The sequence below is a fragment of the Manacus vitellinus genome, unplaced genomic scaffold (assembly GCF_001715985.3).
Source record: "Manacus vitellinus isolate BGI_N305 unplaced genomic scaffold, ASM171598v3 scaffold_47_pilon, whole genome shotgun sequence".
Classification (NCBI taxonomy): domain Eukaryota; kingdom Metazoa; phylum Chordata; class Aves; order Passeriformes; family Pipridae; genus Manacus; species Manacus vitellinus.
The window spans coordinates 4,137,216-4,155,041 of record NW_021940585.1 but is presented as its reverse complement, the minus strand read 5'-3'; the positions used below and the strand labels follow the sequence as shown (position 1 = coordinate 4,155,041).

Sequence of the window (17,826 nt, the reverse complement as noted above, 5' to 3'; positions counted from 1 at the left end):
CAGCCAGCAATTCCTGCAAATCCAGGGGCTCAGGGTGCCCCAAAAGCTGCAGAACCTTTTTGACCCACAAACCTTCATCAACAGGCACAGGCAGAGGCCACGTGTAGGCAGCGCTCAGGGAGCCAGGGCTGGGCTCTGTATCCAGAACAAACACCCAGATTCCTGCTGGGACCCCCCACGAGCTCCTGGGACCTGACCAAGGCCAGGTCCAGGTACTCTGGCACTTACACTAATCCCACTTTGCTTCATGCCGAGCAATTTAATTGCTTTTCATAACTCTCCTGCCACTGTGTGTCAAAAGAGCTTCAGCCTGAACTAAAATAAGCTGCAAAAGGTGAGAGGGACCTTGAACCAAGCAAAGGCATAAGGAGGAAACACACAGCAGTCCACATAAATAAATGTAATCTTTATTTAACCAAATATAATTTATCAGTTAAGTTGACATCTGTCAGTTATAGGAACTATAAATAATTAAGACAGTCTTTTTTTCCTTTAATAAAAGAATAGACCAGGATTTTCATCTGCAGGCAGCTGTAGAGTAGGCATGCATTTGAGTGCAACCAGTGGGAAGAGGTTTTTCCATCAGTATTCCTCAGTTTTAAGTTAGATTCTTCCCTGCCCTTGCCCCAAACACACCTTTATACCATATATAACACAGGGACCAGCAGCTCTCACCCCTCGGGGTCTCTGCACAGGAGACCACGAGCGGCAGATTGTTCCTCTTTTCTTGGAGAAGTGAAGAGTGATGTGACACCTAAAAGACCAGGAGAGCTTCTCCACATACACCTAAAAGCTGAAGTGTTAATGGAAGGGAGTCTCGTATCTATTCCTCAACATCAGGCAGAGAAATCGTGTGGGCGGCAGAGAACGTTCCAGAATTCTCTGGGCCGAGAGTTCAGCACAGCAGCGCAGTTGGGGTTTGGTTTGTGGTTGGGGTTTTTTGGGTTATTTTGGGCACAGCTTTGGCCAGATGAGATGTGTGAGAAGTCACCGGGGGGGGGGGGTGGAGAGGAGGATCAGAGCTGCTCCCACACGGGACATGGCACAGACTGACTTTGGTCTCGACCTGCCCCCTCGGGTGCATTGGCTCTGGTTTCTGGGAGAGGCAGGAACTGCCCCCAAGGAATCGCTCCCTGCCTAAAAAGCAAAGCTGTCTCCACTTAGGCAGCGCTTTGTAGAGCTCAGGTAGGTCTGGCATTGCCCAGACTAACAAGCAGATGTCCCCACCTGGAGTTATTTTGGGTGAAGATCAGCGCTGCCAGCACCACAACTGGGCTGCCTTCCAGACAGCCAAAGGGAGGAGACAAGCACTGGTTTGTGTGAGAAATATGGAAGTTAAGCAAAAGGAGGAAGTGGTACCAGTAAAGGATAGTCATGTTGCAGTGGGAGGAACAGGTTTAAAGCAGAAGGCAAAGAAGACAACCCCAAACCCACGCCCAAATTTCAGGTTCTGCTCCGTGCCCAACATGGCGCCCGGAGCCCTCCAGCCAGTGCCATGTGGCCAGGCTGTCAATCAAACCAGGGGCCCGCCCACACCAGGCATACCAGACATCTGATTGGCTGCAGCATCAGTCACTCTGGATTAGCAGGGCACTGAGTGGCCAGTGAACCAGTAGTCCCGCCCAGGGGGCGTGGCCACAGCAGCCAAACCCTATAAAAGAGAGGCAAAGAGACCCCATCTTCATTTTGTCTCTGGGGCTGCCATGGGGGGAGTTGGTTAGAGCTGCTCACGGGGTTTCCTCTCACTGTGTCACTGCAGGCTGTGCAAGAGCCTTTCCAACATGGACTAAACAGGGGAAGGGAAGGTATTTCAGCCATTGCTGAGCCAAGCAGCACAAAAAGCAGGAGGGGAAGAATCAGGGAAGCGAAGCCTGCACTCCCAGTGCTCAGCCAGCACTTCCAAGCTGGGCTGTCACCCCAGTCCTAGATTTTACATGCCTGTGCTCCAGCCCTCTCCTGAGAGTTGCACCAAGAGCCAGGGCTCCAGAAATCCGGCTGTGCCTGCTGACCTGTTCTCCAGCTGGTGCCTGTGCAGAGGGAGGAATCCCATGGCTGAAGGTGGATGTCTGTCTCTAACAGGCACCAAAAGCCTAATGCTGACCAGCTTGAAACACCTCAGGCTCAGCTGAGAGAGGCACTGGGTGGCTTCTTCCTGGCTGCCCTGGGTCTGTCAGCAGCACTCAGCAACTAAAAAAAAATCTGAACACACAAAATAGGAGCTATTTTTCCATCCACCCCTTCCTGAAAGTCAACAGCACTGAGCAGACTGCCCTGAAAACGGTGCTGTGCCCACAGCAGCAAGAAGGAGAGGCTGCAAAGAGCATCCATGAGGGCTCCAGCAGATCCTCCAGTGGAGCACTGGCAGGTGGAAGGGGGATGATGGATGGGAAGAGCTCACAGCCCCTTAGGACGAAGCACAGAGCAGCTGAACTCAGCTCATAGAGCCAGAACAAGCAGTGTGAGATGCTGCTGGACAGTTGGCAAAAGGGAGACTAGATCTGCCAGCAGAGACCAGCCTGCTCATGGCCAAGCTTGGGGGCTTTGCAGTCCTCAATGCCAAGATCACTCACTTCCCTGTGGGCACACAGGACCCTTCCTCACCTTCTTCACTCATCCCTCTCCCAGAGACTCCCTCAGCCTTTGGGTGCTGGGCATGGGATGGAGCTTCAGAGAGCCGACACAAGGCAGGAGGGCGTCAGGGCAGAGAAGGCAGGAGGTGCCCCATGCCCTCCTCCATGAGGTTGTACTTTGCTAGGAGGTGCCAGTTCAGTAAAATAAACCTGAACTTGAGCTCCAGGATTTAAAACGCTTATGAAGCGAAAAAGCAGCCCTTGACCTTGAGTGAGTGGGGCAGGGTGGGCTCCTTGCACGATCTGACTGACCAGGAACTTCACTGTAACCTTGGTTCAGACACAGCTCCTACAAAATTGCACTTGGTGATTGTCTCGTTACACTTATTTTTTTTTTTTGTCCTTCCTAAAACTAGAGAGATTTTTCTGTACAAACCGGGCTTGGAATATAAACCCCATAAAATTCCCATTGAAAATAATGAGAATTCCAGTACTAAAGATGAAGTCTCGACAGAGACAGGGTGTGGGGAGGAAGCAAAGAAGAGTAAAGGTGGAGAAAAAAAGCGACAAGAAATGAAAAGAGGAGGAGGAGTGTGGGAAGGGGGGAGCAGGGAGAGCTAATCCCCCACATCAGAGTCCCGGTCCCCGATGAGCCAGAGGATGTGAAAGCTGACAGCGAGGAGCCCTGTTCCAATGAGGTCCCCCAGGGCTGTCAGGTATGGGATGGAGAAGTTGTCTGGGTCGAGGTCCCTGTTCCACATCCAGTGCACCATCCAGTCAGCGATGTAGAGCAGAATAAGAACCTGGCAGGCAGGAAGGGAAGAGCCACGTCAGCCACAGATGCCGAGCTCTGCAATCCCAGAGGTCAGTTCTGCAAAAGTCTGGCTCACAGAAGCACAGCCACATCCCAAAGAGTGGTGCTGGTGAGGGGTCAGAACCCCCTTCCCGAGTGCTGTGGACCTACAACTCAACTGACTGAGCAGTTCCCAGTGCAGGTGACGTGGCAGTGTCCCCTGGCCCAGGCTGGGGGCTCAGCCCCCCGAGGGGCTGCACTCACCTGGAGCAGTGCAGCTGTCATGTAGAACACCACGAAGATCAGGGTGAGCGTGGTGTGGCCCCCCTGCATGGAGCTGATGGTGTAGAGGAAAACCAGGTGTCCAGGCACCACCAGGAGAAAGAGCACCCGGGCAGAGCGGGAGTTCACGTCTGCAGGGGGACAGAGAGGGGCAGCACATTGAGACAGGCCTGCACACACAGCTCTGCAGCTTAGCTGGGCTCGGGGGGACAAGGCAGCACAACTGTGGCCAAAGCAGAAGCACAGGCCACCACCCTGGACCCTGCTCCCACACTGCAGATTTGGGCTGGAAGGCAGCACTCTGAGCATTGCCCCAACCATCAGGATACACAAGGACTCTGCACCAAGGAGAGTTTCATTCTGTCCCCAGAGTAAAAGCTGTCTCAGAGCTCAGCTGCCACGTCCCACCTCAGAGTGCTCAGCACAGAGCTCTCAAGAATTTACTGTGAACACTGAATTTCCTTGGATTTCTGCCTGTACCTTGTCTGGTGATTAGTTTTCTGACAGATCATCCCCACACTGGAGATCTGTTCCCTCTCCTTGCTCTTAAGGGCCAGCCTTGGCCCAGAAGGCCGGGACCCTGGAAGTGTCCTTCCCTGGCAGTGTCCAAGGCCAGGCTGGATGGGGCTTGGAGCAACCTGGGACAGTGGAAGGTGTCCCTGCCCATGGCAGGGGGTGGGACTGGATGGGTTTTAAGGTCCCTTCCAGCCTAAACCATTCTGGGATTCTGTGCCCCAGACTGCAGGCTATCAAGCTTATCTAGGAGTAACAACCTCTGCCCACCTTCTGTGCCAGAACGTGCTGGAATTTGGGCTGTGCTCTGCCCCACACCTGCCTCCCAACAGGCCACCCTTTCCTGTACAACATATTTCAAGGGCTGACACAGATACCTGAGCTGCAGAAAGTGCTGCAAGGGCTGGGGCACTTCCAAGGGACTGTTTTGGAGCTCTCTCCAGGCATCCCACTCATGTGCAGGTAGGTGGAGATGCGACTGGCCTGCACTGCCACCAGGTTGCCACCCACACCTGCAGGTCAGGAGAGAGAGGAAGGTGATGTGTCAAACACTTTGAAGAGCTGTTTTCAACAACCAGCAGATCTGGAATTGCCAGGTGCTGGGATAATGTAGGGCAGTCTATTTTTGACCCGAATTCCACTTTTGCAGGATGTAAGGAGCTCAGACAAAGCACACTGTTCTGTGGCTTCCCTTCAGGCCCTTCAGTAAAATAGATGCCATTCTATTACTGCAGCTTGGGTTGGAAGAAATATGTGAAACTAAAATGATGAGTCAGACAAGCAAAACACACACAGGAAGTTTAAAACTATTATTTTTCACATGAGGTGTAATGAAACTGTGAAATCCACTGGCACAAGAGGCACTGGCTCAGAATTAACTGCATTTCTTGGAAAAAGTAATTAAAAAAAGGGAGTTTCTCTGGTTCATTAGGCAGAAAGGAGGTCAAAGCTTTACACCAGAAGCAATTGGATTTCTTGACTCCCAGGTGCAAATACAAATCTCCGTGTTGCCAGGTGCCACAAGGTAAATATTTTGGAAGATGGGGGTGTCCCACCATACAGGAGGAATGAGGAAGTGAAGAGGTCCCTGGAAAGGTGTCTGTTAGGGAATAGCCTCCCAGGGCAGGCACCTTTCAGTGACAGGCTGGCACTGGGGGGAGCCACGGTGCTGTAAAGCTTGAGTCAAAGCTCAGTGCCTCACTGGCATCCAAAAGGGATTCATTGTCCTTAACCTGCCTGAAATAAGGCACAGGGGACAACTCCACTGCTTGCCAAGAGCCTCCAAGAGCTGCAAGCCCAGCCAGGGTGGGAAGGACTCACCATTGATCACTGGTGTGAAAACAGCCATCCCAGCAAAGTTCGGATCCGAGACCGTCCTGTCCAAAATCAACCCCCCAACGCTGCAGGGGGAAGATTGAAGGGGTCAGTGCTGGAATTCTCCCAAGGAATAAGGCTGTGGGGTGGGGGGACAGGGAGCCTCCCACCTGCTGATGGCCATGGCGATGACAACGGGCTCCCAGCTGGAACAAAGCACCTCCCAGGTCGCTGAATCCTTCCTGGCAACGAAGACCCAGATGGGCAGCAGAGCCAAGAACAGGGCGCACACCAGGGGATTCACGTAGAACTTGCTCTCTGGGGGGAAATGTGAGAGATATCAAGGACACATCCCACTGCAGTGAGGCAGGTGCTGCTTCAGCAGAGCTCAGCAAGCCTGGCCACAGGCTGCTGGAGTTGGGAATGCCAGGAAGGGCAGGGAAACTGGGCCAGTCCAGCCTCAACTCTGCAGGACGTGGTCCCTCTTCCTCCTGGTGTACTCACAGGGGTGGGAGTTCTACTGGTAGGGGTGTCAGTACAACATTGGGGGCACAGGGCTGTGAGTACAACACTTGGGTCTGTTTATCAACATTTCCATTTCAACTGCTCTTCCATTTCAACTGCTCATTCCCACTTTCTGCTCCCGGGCAGGATCTCCCAGTGTTGCTTCACCTCTGGATGAACCTGGCTGAGTCACATCCCTGTATCCCGGCCCCAGGGAAGGAGGAGGAAGTGGAGAGTCTGCAGCTGCAGCCCTGCACTGAGGATCCCCAGCTGGTGCTGACTGCACAGCAGATGAAATCCAGACCTTCCTTCTCCCAGTGCTTCAGCCACAGACGAGCCCCTGGCACCTGGAAGGGGACAACCCCTTCCTGACCACTTTACCTGTTGAGAGGGAAGTGTGCAGGTCCCTGCCAAGAGTGTCTGCAGCTACAAGGCACTGAGAAAGTCCATATCCTCCCCTCATCAGTCTGACTAGATCTCACAAACTGAGGGAGCTCTAGACCAGGAATCCTGAACACCCCAAGGACAGAAAGGGCAAAGGAAGAGGGGGAGATGAGTGGACACACAGCAGCACAGGGAAAGACCAGGCAAAGGCCTTTTGTTGCTCCTCACCCAAGTCCTTGTACAAGCCACAGCTGATTCCTGACAGCAGAGCCAGGGTGACAAGATCCCCCAGGCTGGCAGCAATTGGTGTGGCCACGTTGTCAGGGTTGATCCCCATCCTCCTGGACCCAATGATGACCCCAATCATAATCATTCCTAGAGGCAAAAAGAGGGAAAAGAGCAGGATGAAGCCAAAGGAAGCCAAGCATTTTAGGCAGAGGTGCACAGAGGGCGTTCAGCATCTGTCTCTCACCCAGAAAAAGGGAAGCAACGAAGGCAGTGGCCACACTGCTGGCACAGAGCAGGACAGCGTGGGACAGGCTGAAGTGCCCGTCTGGGATCCACCCGAACACCACGGCGGCGATGGAGGCCAGGAAGCCAACCACGGTGGCCTGAACCTGGAAATGGAGGCCAGAGGGTTACCAGGAGAGCAGACAGTCCCAGGGGGAGGGAAGAGGTTGCTCAGAGAAGCTGTGGCTGCCCCATCCCTGGAAGTGTCCAAGGCCAGGATGGACAGGGCTTGGAGCAACCTGGGCTAGTGAAAGGTGCCCCTGCCCGTGGCAGGGGGTGGAATGAGCTGAGCTTTAATGCCCCTTCCAACCCAAACCATCCTGGGATTCTGTTCTAGGATTCTAAGAGAGAAGCACCACCCAGGGTCCCATGTCAGCTGGATTAGAATCCAGCAGGGAAACACCAAGTCTAACCTGTAGGGCAAACATGATGATGGGACAAAAAGGTGCCATTTGCCTCCCTGTTAGATGCAGAATATTGACAGTCAGTAGCAAACCCAGGTATTTAAACCTTCTGCATTTGCCAGAGTTGAGCTTGCACCAGCTACCAATATTCCACTTCCTTCTCCTTTCCCTTTTTCTTACCAGTAGCAGAGCCATGTTTCCTGTTATCATCTTCCAGAACTCTTTGGGTGTGTCCATTTGGCCAATATTAGCCTGCAAGAGGACATGGAATATCATTAAAGACTGACACCACTTTGCAAATGCCAACAGTGAAATTCCTGCCTCCCAGCTCTGCAGAGGTGTGTTTGCAGGTGTGAGGGGCCAGCTGGGGCCCAGGCTGTGACTGTCCCTTGGGCTGTGCACCCTGGGTAACTACAGCACCTCTTCCAGCTGCTACTCTGGATTTACCCGATGGAAACCTTGCAGAAGCACCGAGATCCCCCCTGTCCCTTTGCAGTCACACACTGCTGCTCACTGACCCACCCCAGTTCTGATCCAGCCAAGCCTGGCTCAGGCCCAGCTGGGTCATGCTGCCCCTCAGGTCAGCCAGGCAGGAGGGAAGCAGGGGTGCCAGGTCAGCTGTGTGCCCCTGCTCCGACACGCAGCGAGGCCAGAGCAGCACGTGGGCAGAGGAAGCTGGCAGCAAAAACCCCTGTTTCGGGTAAAAGCTGAGTAAACAAGGCCAGTGCCACGTGGGGGATGGACTGGCAGGAAGCAGCCATGGCACAGGGGTCACCTGGCACCGCTGCAGCTGCGGGAGATGCTAATCAGGATAACCAGGAGAGACGGAAAGTTGCTTTAATTCCCTGGAGTGCGATCCAGAATAGCCCAGCAGAGTGGCTGCAGTCACTGCAGGGCACGAGCTCTGCTCTTCCCTACCACCTCCTGGGGCTTTTTATGGAAGAATGGAGAAGCAGGGCACATAAACTTAGGCCTAATTTGTATTATTAGAAGCTGACGAAGATGAAGCAAGGGAGAGGCTCAAATGTGCGTTGGAGCTGTTGGCTGACAGCATCAAACTTCTGCACAACAAGGCAGCAGCAATTTCCTCCTCTCAGGTTTCCTTGCTGGCCTCCAGCAAAGGAAAACAAAACAAGAAAACCAGGAGTCAATGATCAGCTAATCCCTCTGCTCTCCTTGCTGCATGTGCTTGAGAGCTGCCAGCTCAGTTCAACCAGCAGTGAGATGCCCCCAGCTCTGGAGTGAATTATTCTGGGCACTTTAGTGGAGAGGAGGAAGGAATGGGGGCAAACCAACAAAAAGTTGACTGGAGTAGCACATCCAGCACAGGAATTTCAGCTCCATATGAAGCCTGACCTTAAAATTCCAGCCACATGGCAATTAGGCTGGGATTAACACAACCTAGCTGTAGTCACTGCCAAGAGGATTTAAATCCTTTAACTAATGGGAGAGTTTTGCTTCTTAGTTGTGAAAGGAATGTCTGAGGTGCCTTAATGCAGCACTAATTAGAACCCCACAGTCTGAGAAACCACTCTGGGCTGCTTTCCTGTGGAGAGAGCACAGGATCCACCCCGGGAAGCTCCAGTCAGAGGGGAGCTCCCCCCACACGCCTGCACGTGGGACCCCACACTGAGGGATGGGCAGGGCAAGGGGGAAAAGGAAAGCCCAAGAGATTGCCCTGTCCCACCATGCACAGACACAAGGAGGCTGGACTTGATGATCTCTGGAGGTCTCTTTCACAACCTTAATGATTCTGTGATTCCATGATTTTAAGGAGGCAGAGAGCAAGGCTCTGGGATCCATGTGGAGGCAGCCAGGGCAAAGGGAGGCAGAGGCCAGAGCCTGCCTGTTGGCCCACAAGGCTGATGCCACGAGGCACCAGGAGACCAAGCTGGTGGGTGCTCTCTGTGCTGGTGTCCTCGTGACCCTCCTGCAGAGCCACCAGAGCAGATGGGGCAAAGTTTTGCATTGCTGACTGTCCACATTTTTGGTTCTCTGCCAAGCCTTCCCCAACACTGCTCTGTGCCAGCCCCAGGAGGGAAGAAGACACACAAGTGCCACTCTGCCTTTGTCCCAGGAGAGCCAAGCACTCACCCTGACCAGCCCATGCTCAGAAAGTGCAAGCTGGGCAAGGCCAAGAGGGAGAAGAGCCTGTGGGACAGCAAGGATCCTGTCAGGATCTGAACAATGGAGAATGAATAAAACAAAGGGATTTGTTTCCCAGAACGAAGGGGCAAACAAAGCTCAGGCTCTGTTCCTGCAGGCCCTGGCTCTGGAGCACAGCTGGGCCAGGGGCAGTGTGGGGCCTCCCAGCAGCTTTGCCCTCCCCACAGTGCCTGGGGAGAGGAGCCCAGGCCTGAGGGGAAGCAGCCCCAGCCCAGCTTTTGCCAGGCAGTGCTGGCACAGCCATTCCCAGGGCAGCTCAGGGCCCTGCTCCTTCAGGGAACAAAGGGCAAGGGCTGCCTCCAAGAAGGAGGTGGCCCCATGGTCAGCAGGAATCATCAGGCCAAGCCAAGGGCTAGTCCAGGGAAATGCTGTTTGCCTTCCTGCTCCCCAGGGGCAACCTCAGACCCTGCAGAACACGATGCTCACGTGCCCCAGGCTCAGGGGATGGGAGCAGCTTCCTCAGGATTCACACGAGGAGCTGCTCCAAGGGGGACGGGGGGCTGTGGTGAGCTGAGCAGCCCAAAATGTTGGCTCTGGAATGCACCAAAAACCTTGGGCCTCAGAGGCCAGCAAGAGCTACTGAGGAGCAAAGTGTCACAGCTGGAATCTCCCCATTGCTCCAGATGGAAGAAGGAAGGAGCTGGGAGAGCAGATCCACAGGGACCTATTCCACTCTGCTGTGCCTTCTCCTGCAGCAGGCAGGAGGGGAGGGCTGAGGGGAAGGGAACATGCCAAGAAGGAGGTTGCTGCTGCCACCCAGGCAGACAGTTCTCCATCCCTACATCTCAGTGAGCACTTCCCAAGCAGCTCTCTCGAGCCAAGGTACATCAGCACTGCCAAAGCTGAGGCCAGGCTGGCTGCTGCAAGGACTCTCTCCTCAGCACAGAGGAGCCAGAAGCTTGGCAGCAGGCAGCCAACACCTTCTAGATGTAAAATTCCAAGCTCCCACCGTGGGGAACACAGGGACATCAGGCAGTCGCTGTCATGCTCAAGCAGAAGATGCCTTGCAGCAGGAAGGAGTGTTATTGTCCCTGTCAGGAGAGGGTGTTGGTCTCTCTCCAGCAGCTCCAGAGACAAGAGTGCTGTGTTGGAGGGACATTTAAACACAAAGCAATTAATTGACAGCTGGACTGACACAGTGCTCCGAGGAGCTCACAAGAGCCTGCCCCATCCCTCACAGGGAGCTCAGTGTTCCACAGGAATCCCATTGAATAGGAGCAGGAGATCTCCATCACTTCAAGAGCCTGTCAATCCCCCTGCAAGCTCTCAGTGCAAGGTCCCCTCTGCTTTGCTGTACAGTTCTCCCCAGCCCTCCCCACCCTGGCTCCTTCCAGCCTGCTCTGATAACATTCCTGCACCAGCTTCCCTCGTGGAAAAAACTGGATCCAAGCACTCCAAAGCCATCTCTCACCGTGCCCTCAGGCCCCTGAGCAGCCAGCACAAGGAAGTGAACTGTCAGCAGAGCTTAAGGACCATTAAACCTTCAAATCCCATCAGCCCATTGGGATGGAAACACCTTCCCAGCAGGCTGAACTCCAGGCTCCAGTGTCTGCGGTCACTGACACAGAGATTTTCCTTCCCACTCTTCCCAAACCCAGCATCCTGCTCCCCCCCTGAGCTCCCTGGATACTCACAGCAGTGGACAGGCGGGATGCCAGAGTCATCTCCAGGTTCCCCTTCAGGCCCAGCAGTGCAGGTACTAAGATAAACAGATTGGTCACGTTTTTGAAGACGTCCCAGTGCTGCAGGATTAAAACACAGACAGACCTTCAGATCTCGGCATGGCTGATCCAAACCCTTGCTCTGAGTGGCACTGGGTGGCACTTCCTCATCACCTTTGACACCTGGCAGTGCCCCCAGCAGCCATCCCAGTCCCTTCCTGCTGCCACACGTGGAATTTTGCAGTGATTTTACCATTTTTGACGTTTGTGTAGCAGGCACCACGTTTTCCTGCTGAGTTTAAAAACCAGCTCCGAGCTGGCAATTTTCAGTGAAAAATCCCCCAAGAATTCCCCAACTGACAAAATGTTTACACACAGAGAGGCCAAAATAGGGAAAGAGGAAGAGACTTTGCCCAATATTTGCAATTTTTGGCAGAATCTGAAGCTTGGTCAGTCTTGGCTGAGAGCCATTCCTACGTGTGTGTCTCACAAATACATTTTGGAGCAAAGAATTGCTGCTCCCTGATCCAAAATCCAGCCCACTGTGGCCACCTTTTCCTGGTACTCACCTGGCATCTACATTACAGGTATTTCCTAACTCTTCTGGCTCTCTAGTCAAGTCACCTCCCCTGGGATGAGGGAGGGAGGCAGCCACAGTTATTTAGGAAAAAACAAAGGGTAATTGCAGGGTAAGAGCAGCCTTACAGAAGAGCAGCTGGCTTGCAGGAAAACACAAAACCACTCCAAAAAACCTCACAACTGCATTTAAAAAACCCCTCAGGCCTCACTGCCCCTTTCTGTATTGTCATGGATGTGTTGCAAGAAGGCCCTGTGTCCAAAATAACTCCTGCTTCCCACACTGCCTGGCTGCCAAACTCCTTAAAGGCCACTAGAATCACACTCCCAGCAGCTGGTGCTGTGCTGGGCACATTAAACATCACAGCTCTGCAGCTTTACCTGTCAATGGTACCTGCAAAAGTTACCTGGGAGAGGCTCCACCTCTCCCAGAGCTTTCCTTGGCAGTGTCAGACTGCCAGGCTCAGCAGGGACATGCATTTCTTTCTAGGACAAGGAAGACTGTGGGCCAACACCTTAGAGCAAATACAAGTCACTCTCTCTGGGTGACTAATACCTTCCTCTGGGGAAGGATTTCAGTCATTTTTGTTTATTTTTCCATCCCTCACCACTCAGCCAACAAGTTCCAGTTTCCTGTAGGTCCTTTGCAATACCACACTCAAGTTGCACTCATTTGAAAAACCATAAGAGAGAGAAAAGTGCTTGAGATGGATGAACTGGGACCACTTTTCTTCAAAGGCCAAAAGTGTTTTCCAGTCAGAAGAATTCCCTTAATGCTTCTGAGGGTGGGGAGGCCCTGGAATAGAATTCCCAGAGAAGCTGTGGCTGCCCCATCCCTGGAAGTGTCCAAGGCCAGTTTGGAGCAACCTGGGCTAGTGGAAGGTGTCCCTGCCCATGGAGAGGGTGGAATGAGATGAGCTTTAAAGTCCCTTCAACCCAAACCATCCTGGGATGCTCCGACAAGCTGACCACACACTGCAGCTCCCAGGGACGTGGATAAAAGCTGCCCAGCTATTTCAGGCACAACCACAACCCTCTGAGGATCTGCTCCTGAGGATCCCAGTCTCCAGAAGAATCCACCATCCCTGGAGGTGTCCAAGGAACGACTGGACGTGGCACTCGGTGACAATGTGAGGATTGGTCACAGGATGGACTTGGTGACCTTGGAGGGATTTTTCAACCTCAGTGACTCTGTGACTGTGATTTCAGTGCTCACTGCTGAGCAGAGCAGGAGAGCACAGACTCACACACTCCACCCAGCCCAGCCTCACGTCAGGCTGTGCTTCCTTTAAGACACATCCAGGCGCGCTCGGCTCTCCCCACTCTATTTTTAGCAGTCACTGTGATTATTTTGCTGGGTGTTCCACGGGTGAATCCTCTGCTACAACTTCCCTCAGCAGCATCCAGGACTCAATCAGCGAACACCACGCTCCCACTTCCCAGCAGGACGAGCTGGGTGTCACCAGAACCGCTTAATGAGAGGAACATCGTCATTAGTCAGACCACGGGCTGGAGTGCAAAACTTTCCTGGCTCCAGAGATCACAGAGGCAGGATCAGGCAAGAGCCAGCACCAGTTCAAACCCTCCCTCACCTTGTCCCAACCCTGGCTTTGTAAATTAACCTTTAAGGGGGAGGCTGCACTGCAAACTGGTGCCAGAGGCAGCTCCCTGAGCAAGACGGGGCTGCTCGTGGAGAAAGGAATAAAAGCCACCGTTGGGGGAGGAAAAGAAGGAGATTTCTGCAGACCTCAGCAGCTTGCTCACTGCAAAGAGCAGGACCCATGGGCTCCTGCCAACTTTCTTAATATCAGATGTTATACAACACTAGGCTATGGGCATTTCCTACAGCTCCAAGGCCTCCATGGCTCCTGCAGGGAACAAAGATCCCTGGGGAGACACGTGCCCATGATGTGGCTCCATGGGGAGAACCAGGGCCAGGCTGTTTTGGGGAAGACAACAAAATGGGAAAGAGAAGAGGAAATAAGACGTTAAGTTCAGGACATCAAGATAATAAAACCCCTTTCTGCCTGTAGCAGCCCCTCTGAGAAGTGCAGAAATCAGCTGTTTTCAGGGAAAGATCCTCCAGCATCATCCAGTCTGCTCCATGCAAAGGGGAACTGGGGAGTGAGGGGGCTCTGGCTGCCTTTCAGCAGGGCTGTGGGAGAGAATTACAGGCAGAGGCACCTCACCTCCAGCACCTCCTCCCTGCCCTCTGCAGAGGGGGAGCACGGGCTATAAGATACATATATAATACGTGACACAATCACAGTCTGGGTTTCACTTATTTCAGCTTTATCTTCTACTGAGCCACAGCCCCTCTGAACACAGATCTACCCAGACACAGCAGATCTGGTGTCTGCTGGGCAGCACTGGAGGGGTCAGACCAGACAGGTCTGGAGGGTCTGGATGAAACACCAACCCCCAGGGGCTGTTTTGCAGCTCCCTCTGGTCCCGCTGCCTCTCAGAAGCTCTGCACCTACAGGGAGATATTCCCGGGGGATCAGCTGCCCCTCAGCTGTGTCATTTCAGTCCCTGGGTGTGAAGTGAAGGCTCGCAGCTCACGAGGAGGAGCTGGCTTTGCTCAGATGGCAGCAGGGTGGTGATTCACGGCTCAGGGGAGGGGCTGCTGCAGGTCGGAGCTGCGACTGCCTCGGTGCAGCTGCTTCTCCCGGCATTCTCCCTCCAAAATGCCACGGAATGGGCAGCCCTAACGGGAATGCAGGACTGGCAGTCCCTGACACCCACCCTGGAGGGATGGTAACACCAGAGGGGGTGAAGCAGGGGAAAGGAGCAGGCTCCCTCATCCGTATGAAATCCTGTCCATCCAAAGAACCTCCAGGGAGCTGGTAAGTCTGGAAAACAACAACAGGGACTCTGCTGGGAAAGGGGACTGTGCCAACAGTCCTGCACTGTACACAAAAACCAGCCAGGGCACTCACATGTACCTGGCCTGGAGTCTCTGCGATCCCAGAGGGAGCAGAGGCAAATCCTCCTCCTGAGAGGCACATTCCCGGGGCCACGTTAATGGGACAGCATGGCCAAAGGCCAGGGCTGCTTGTTTTCACAGTGGGGAGACCAATTACAGCTGGCTGATTAGTCCAGTCCTCCAAAACACAGGACATGGAGTGTATGGAGCCCCCAGCCAGCACCAACCATGGCTGCATCCAAAGCCACGGGACTCCAGTGACCCACTCCACATGCTTCCTCCTTTCATCCAAGGTTTTGAGCCTTTGGAAGCCAGTTATCAGGATCAGCTCCCCAAGCCAAGCCAACAGGCTCCCCATCCCCCTTTCCCCACCCTATGGCTCATTTAATCCCAAGGCTAAAGGGAGTTAGAGCTGTTGGCAGGAAAAGCTGCCCAGCCACACGCTGAGCTGCTCGTGGGACACGGGAATTACAAAGTTTTATTTCTAATGGCCCTAAAAAAGAAAGGCAGGAGAACACAGGGCTCAGCTGCAGTATCCCAGCCCTGCCCACTCCTTCCCAGCCAGAAGGGCTGCTCCTTCTCCAGGAAAAACTTTAGGTTGGGTTCAAATCCCTGGCTCTGGGGGACTTCCAGAAGAGCCACGCAGGAGTTTACAGGGACCTTTGCAGAGGGAAACACGCTTGAAAGGTCTTTCTTTTTAAGAAAATGATTCCAGTAAATCTCTCTCTCTCCCAGATTAATTTAGCACATCCAGCTTTTCCTGTTTTGAGTCACTTCACAGCTCTCTCAACGGCCAAGAGAGCCCGTAAGGATGACCAGAGTGCAAAGGCATGCAGGGAAATTGCTGTTACGGGCAGGACACCACGAGGAGTGTCTGCTTGACCACCCACAAGCCCAAAAAAACCCTCTGACTGACTTACCCTGGCACAGGGTAACACCCTGGGCTGACACTCGAGCCCTTCTCTGCCAACACTCGAGGGCTTGTTTACCTCACTTGAGCAAAGAGAGGAGCTTCAAGCAGAGCATTTTTGGGTGACCACAGCTCCAAAATGGCTGCCTCCCCCATCCAAAGAGTCTCATAAACCTCCACTGCACAGATGAGCCAGTTCTGAGCCTCAGTCACCGCTTTGGGCTGGGCATCAGACAGCTCTGCCCAGCCTGTCTTTCAGGGCAAAGGAGAAGAGGTGAAGCAACTCCTCTGCTGCCAGGCACAATGCTTGGAAAACGTGTTACAGACCAGTGCAGGAGCCACAGCTTCCAAAGGCACCATTCCCACATAAAAAAACAAACAAGCTGCCAGGCTGTCGGGTTCCCACAGCATCACCTGCCAAGGTAACACGTTGGTTTTCATCCAGAGGTCACTGCCAGCTCTCTGGCAGGCCTTTCCTAAGGATCACCTCCACACACCTCCCAGGAGGAACCACTCCTTTAGCCCTGTCACCCCTGGCCACGTCAGGAGCACGAGGAGGAGGTGAAGGGGCCACGTGGCCTTCAAGCTTTGGAATGAGCCCCCCCACAGGTGTCCAGCACACGCTGTGGCAGGAGAATCATTAACGTGGTGGCACGAGCCTGGCGTGCTGGGACAGCACAGCAAACACCCAAGATGGAAAAGGGACACAAGTGGAACCAGTGACTGGGGCTGGGATGTCACCAGCCACCAGCAGGGAAGGGCTTCATTTCGAGCTGTGATGCAAGGTGGTCTCAGGTGCCACATCGTGCCAGTTGTGACCTCCTCCTCTGAGCCACAGCTGTGCAGCTGTGCAGGGGTGCCCTCGGCCTCTCCTTCCCTCATTCCACACATCACCAAGGTCTCCCTGTCTCCCCTTCCCCAGCCAAGAGAACTGGTCTCCTTCCCTCCCTGTTGCCAGCTGCTGACCTAGCCTTGGCATTCCAGTTCCTCCTGGCTTGACAGGATTCAGAGCCCAGTGCCATGCCAGGGAAGCATCAATCCTACCTGCACAATGTCCAGCACCATTCCAGCAGCAACTGTCCCAAAGCCTGCCAGGAGGAAGGGGAAGAGGACTTGCAGCCCAATGGAAAAGGAGGTCTCCTTGAGGGGCGAGGCTGGCTCAGGACTCTGGTGTGTGCTGGTGTCATCGCTTTCATTGCTCTGGCTGCCATTTTCCAGCAGGGCATCGTCTTCTCGCACCCCTTTGGCGTTGGCACGGGACTCCAGCACCACTGCTTCTACTGCAGCAGGTCCCAGGAAATCTGAGGGCTCCACCAGCTGCCCCTGGTCCGGACTGGTGAGATGGTCCACAGGCACAGCCCCGTTGGCCTGGTGGGTCTCCTTCTTCTCAGGCTTGGCAGACATGCTTTTCAGAGGCTATCCTGACCCTTGGCTTGGTGGGCCTACAGCCAGCAGCTGTTCCAGAAGAGATCTTCTGCCAGGAACTTACACAAATGGCCTTTCCGGCATCTAGGAGCGACCTCTCCTCTCCCTGCCCGCCTGCCTTGGAGTGCAGAGCCTGCTCCTGCAGCAGAGATCCCCATCAAGCAAAGTCCAGGAACGGGGGACACCAACCACTGAGAGAGCAGGAACTGGGAATGATGGCCAGTTAATTCCCTCTGGTTCTCCTCTCCAGCGCTGTGTGCTACAGCAGCCTCCAAGGCAGGATCCAAGCTTCCCTTCTTTGACGTGTGACACTTCAGTGCATCTTTTTCCAGCTTTTCTTCCTGCAGCACGGCTGCTGTGATGGGGCACCCAAGGCAAGGAGAAAACCCGGCTTGTACAGATGATCCAGCCTGGAAAAGCTCTTTTTGCTACCTTCTGTTGCTTTTCCCAGTAGCACTGTGCCCCTGCAGAATTCCAGTCTGAAGTCTCCTGTGGGGTTTTTTGCTCTGTTTCAGCCTGGCTTTTGCTCTCTGCCAGCAATCCCAGCAAGCTCCAAGTGTCTGTCGTCCTCCTCTTCCAGGAGAATTTCTCACCCGACAGCACAAGACAACCACAGCTCTTATTTAGAGCAACAGCAGGTCCCCAGTTAAGGTCGCTCGCTGAGCTGGGCGGGCTGCAGGGTGGGCTCTAGCATTCGGACAGCCCTGGATTTGACGCGGCTTTCCAAGAACTCGCCTTTCACCTGAAATACAGGGGAGGAAAACAGATATTCTGTTGGATTCCGCGGCAGCACAAGAAGCTCCTTCATTTCTACATCGAAGGTTCAGACTTCAACGCACCCCGGACTATCCCCTCGGCTCTTCTTCCCCTCTCAGGGGGCCGTGTCAG

General features: G+C 54.0%; 1 protein-coding gene across 1 annotated transcript; it reads right to left on the bottom strand.

The window, feature by feature from the left end:
* Window positions 1-391: 391 nt before the first annotated feature.
* SLC41A1 (solute carrier family 41 member 1) lies at window positions 392-17,686 on the bottom strand. Its single transcript, XM_029962571.1, has 10 exons — window positions 16,558-17,686; window positions 11,075-11,182; window positions 7,455-7,526; window positions 6,833-6,977; window positions 6,589-6,735; window positions 5,643-5,790; window positions 5,479-5,558; window positions 4,536-4,670; window positions 3,628-3,776; window positions 392-3,373 (listed from the first exon to the last, which is right to left on the bottom strand). The coding sequence occupies exons 1-10, from the start codon at window positions 16,915-16,917 to the stop codon at window positions 3,188-3,190; spliced, it is 1,530 nt and encodes a 509-aa protein (XP_029818431.1). The 5' UTR covers window positions 16,918-17,686; the 3' UTR covers window positions 392-3,187.
* Window positions 17,687-17,826: the final 140 nt, after the last annotated feature.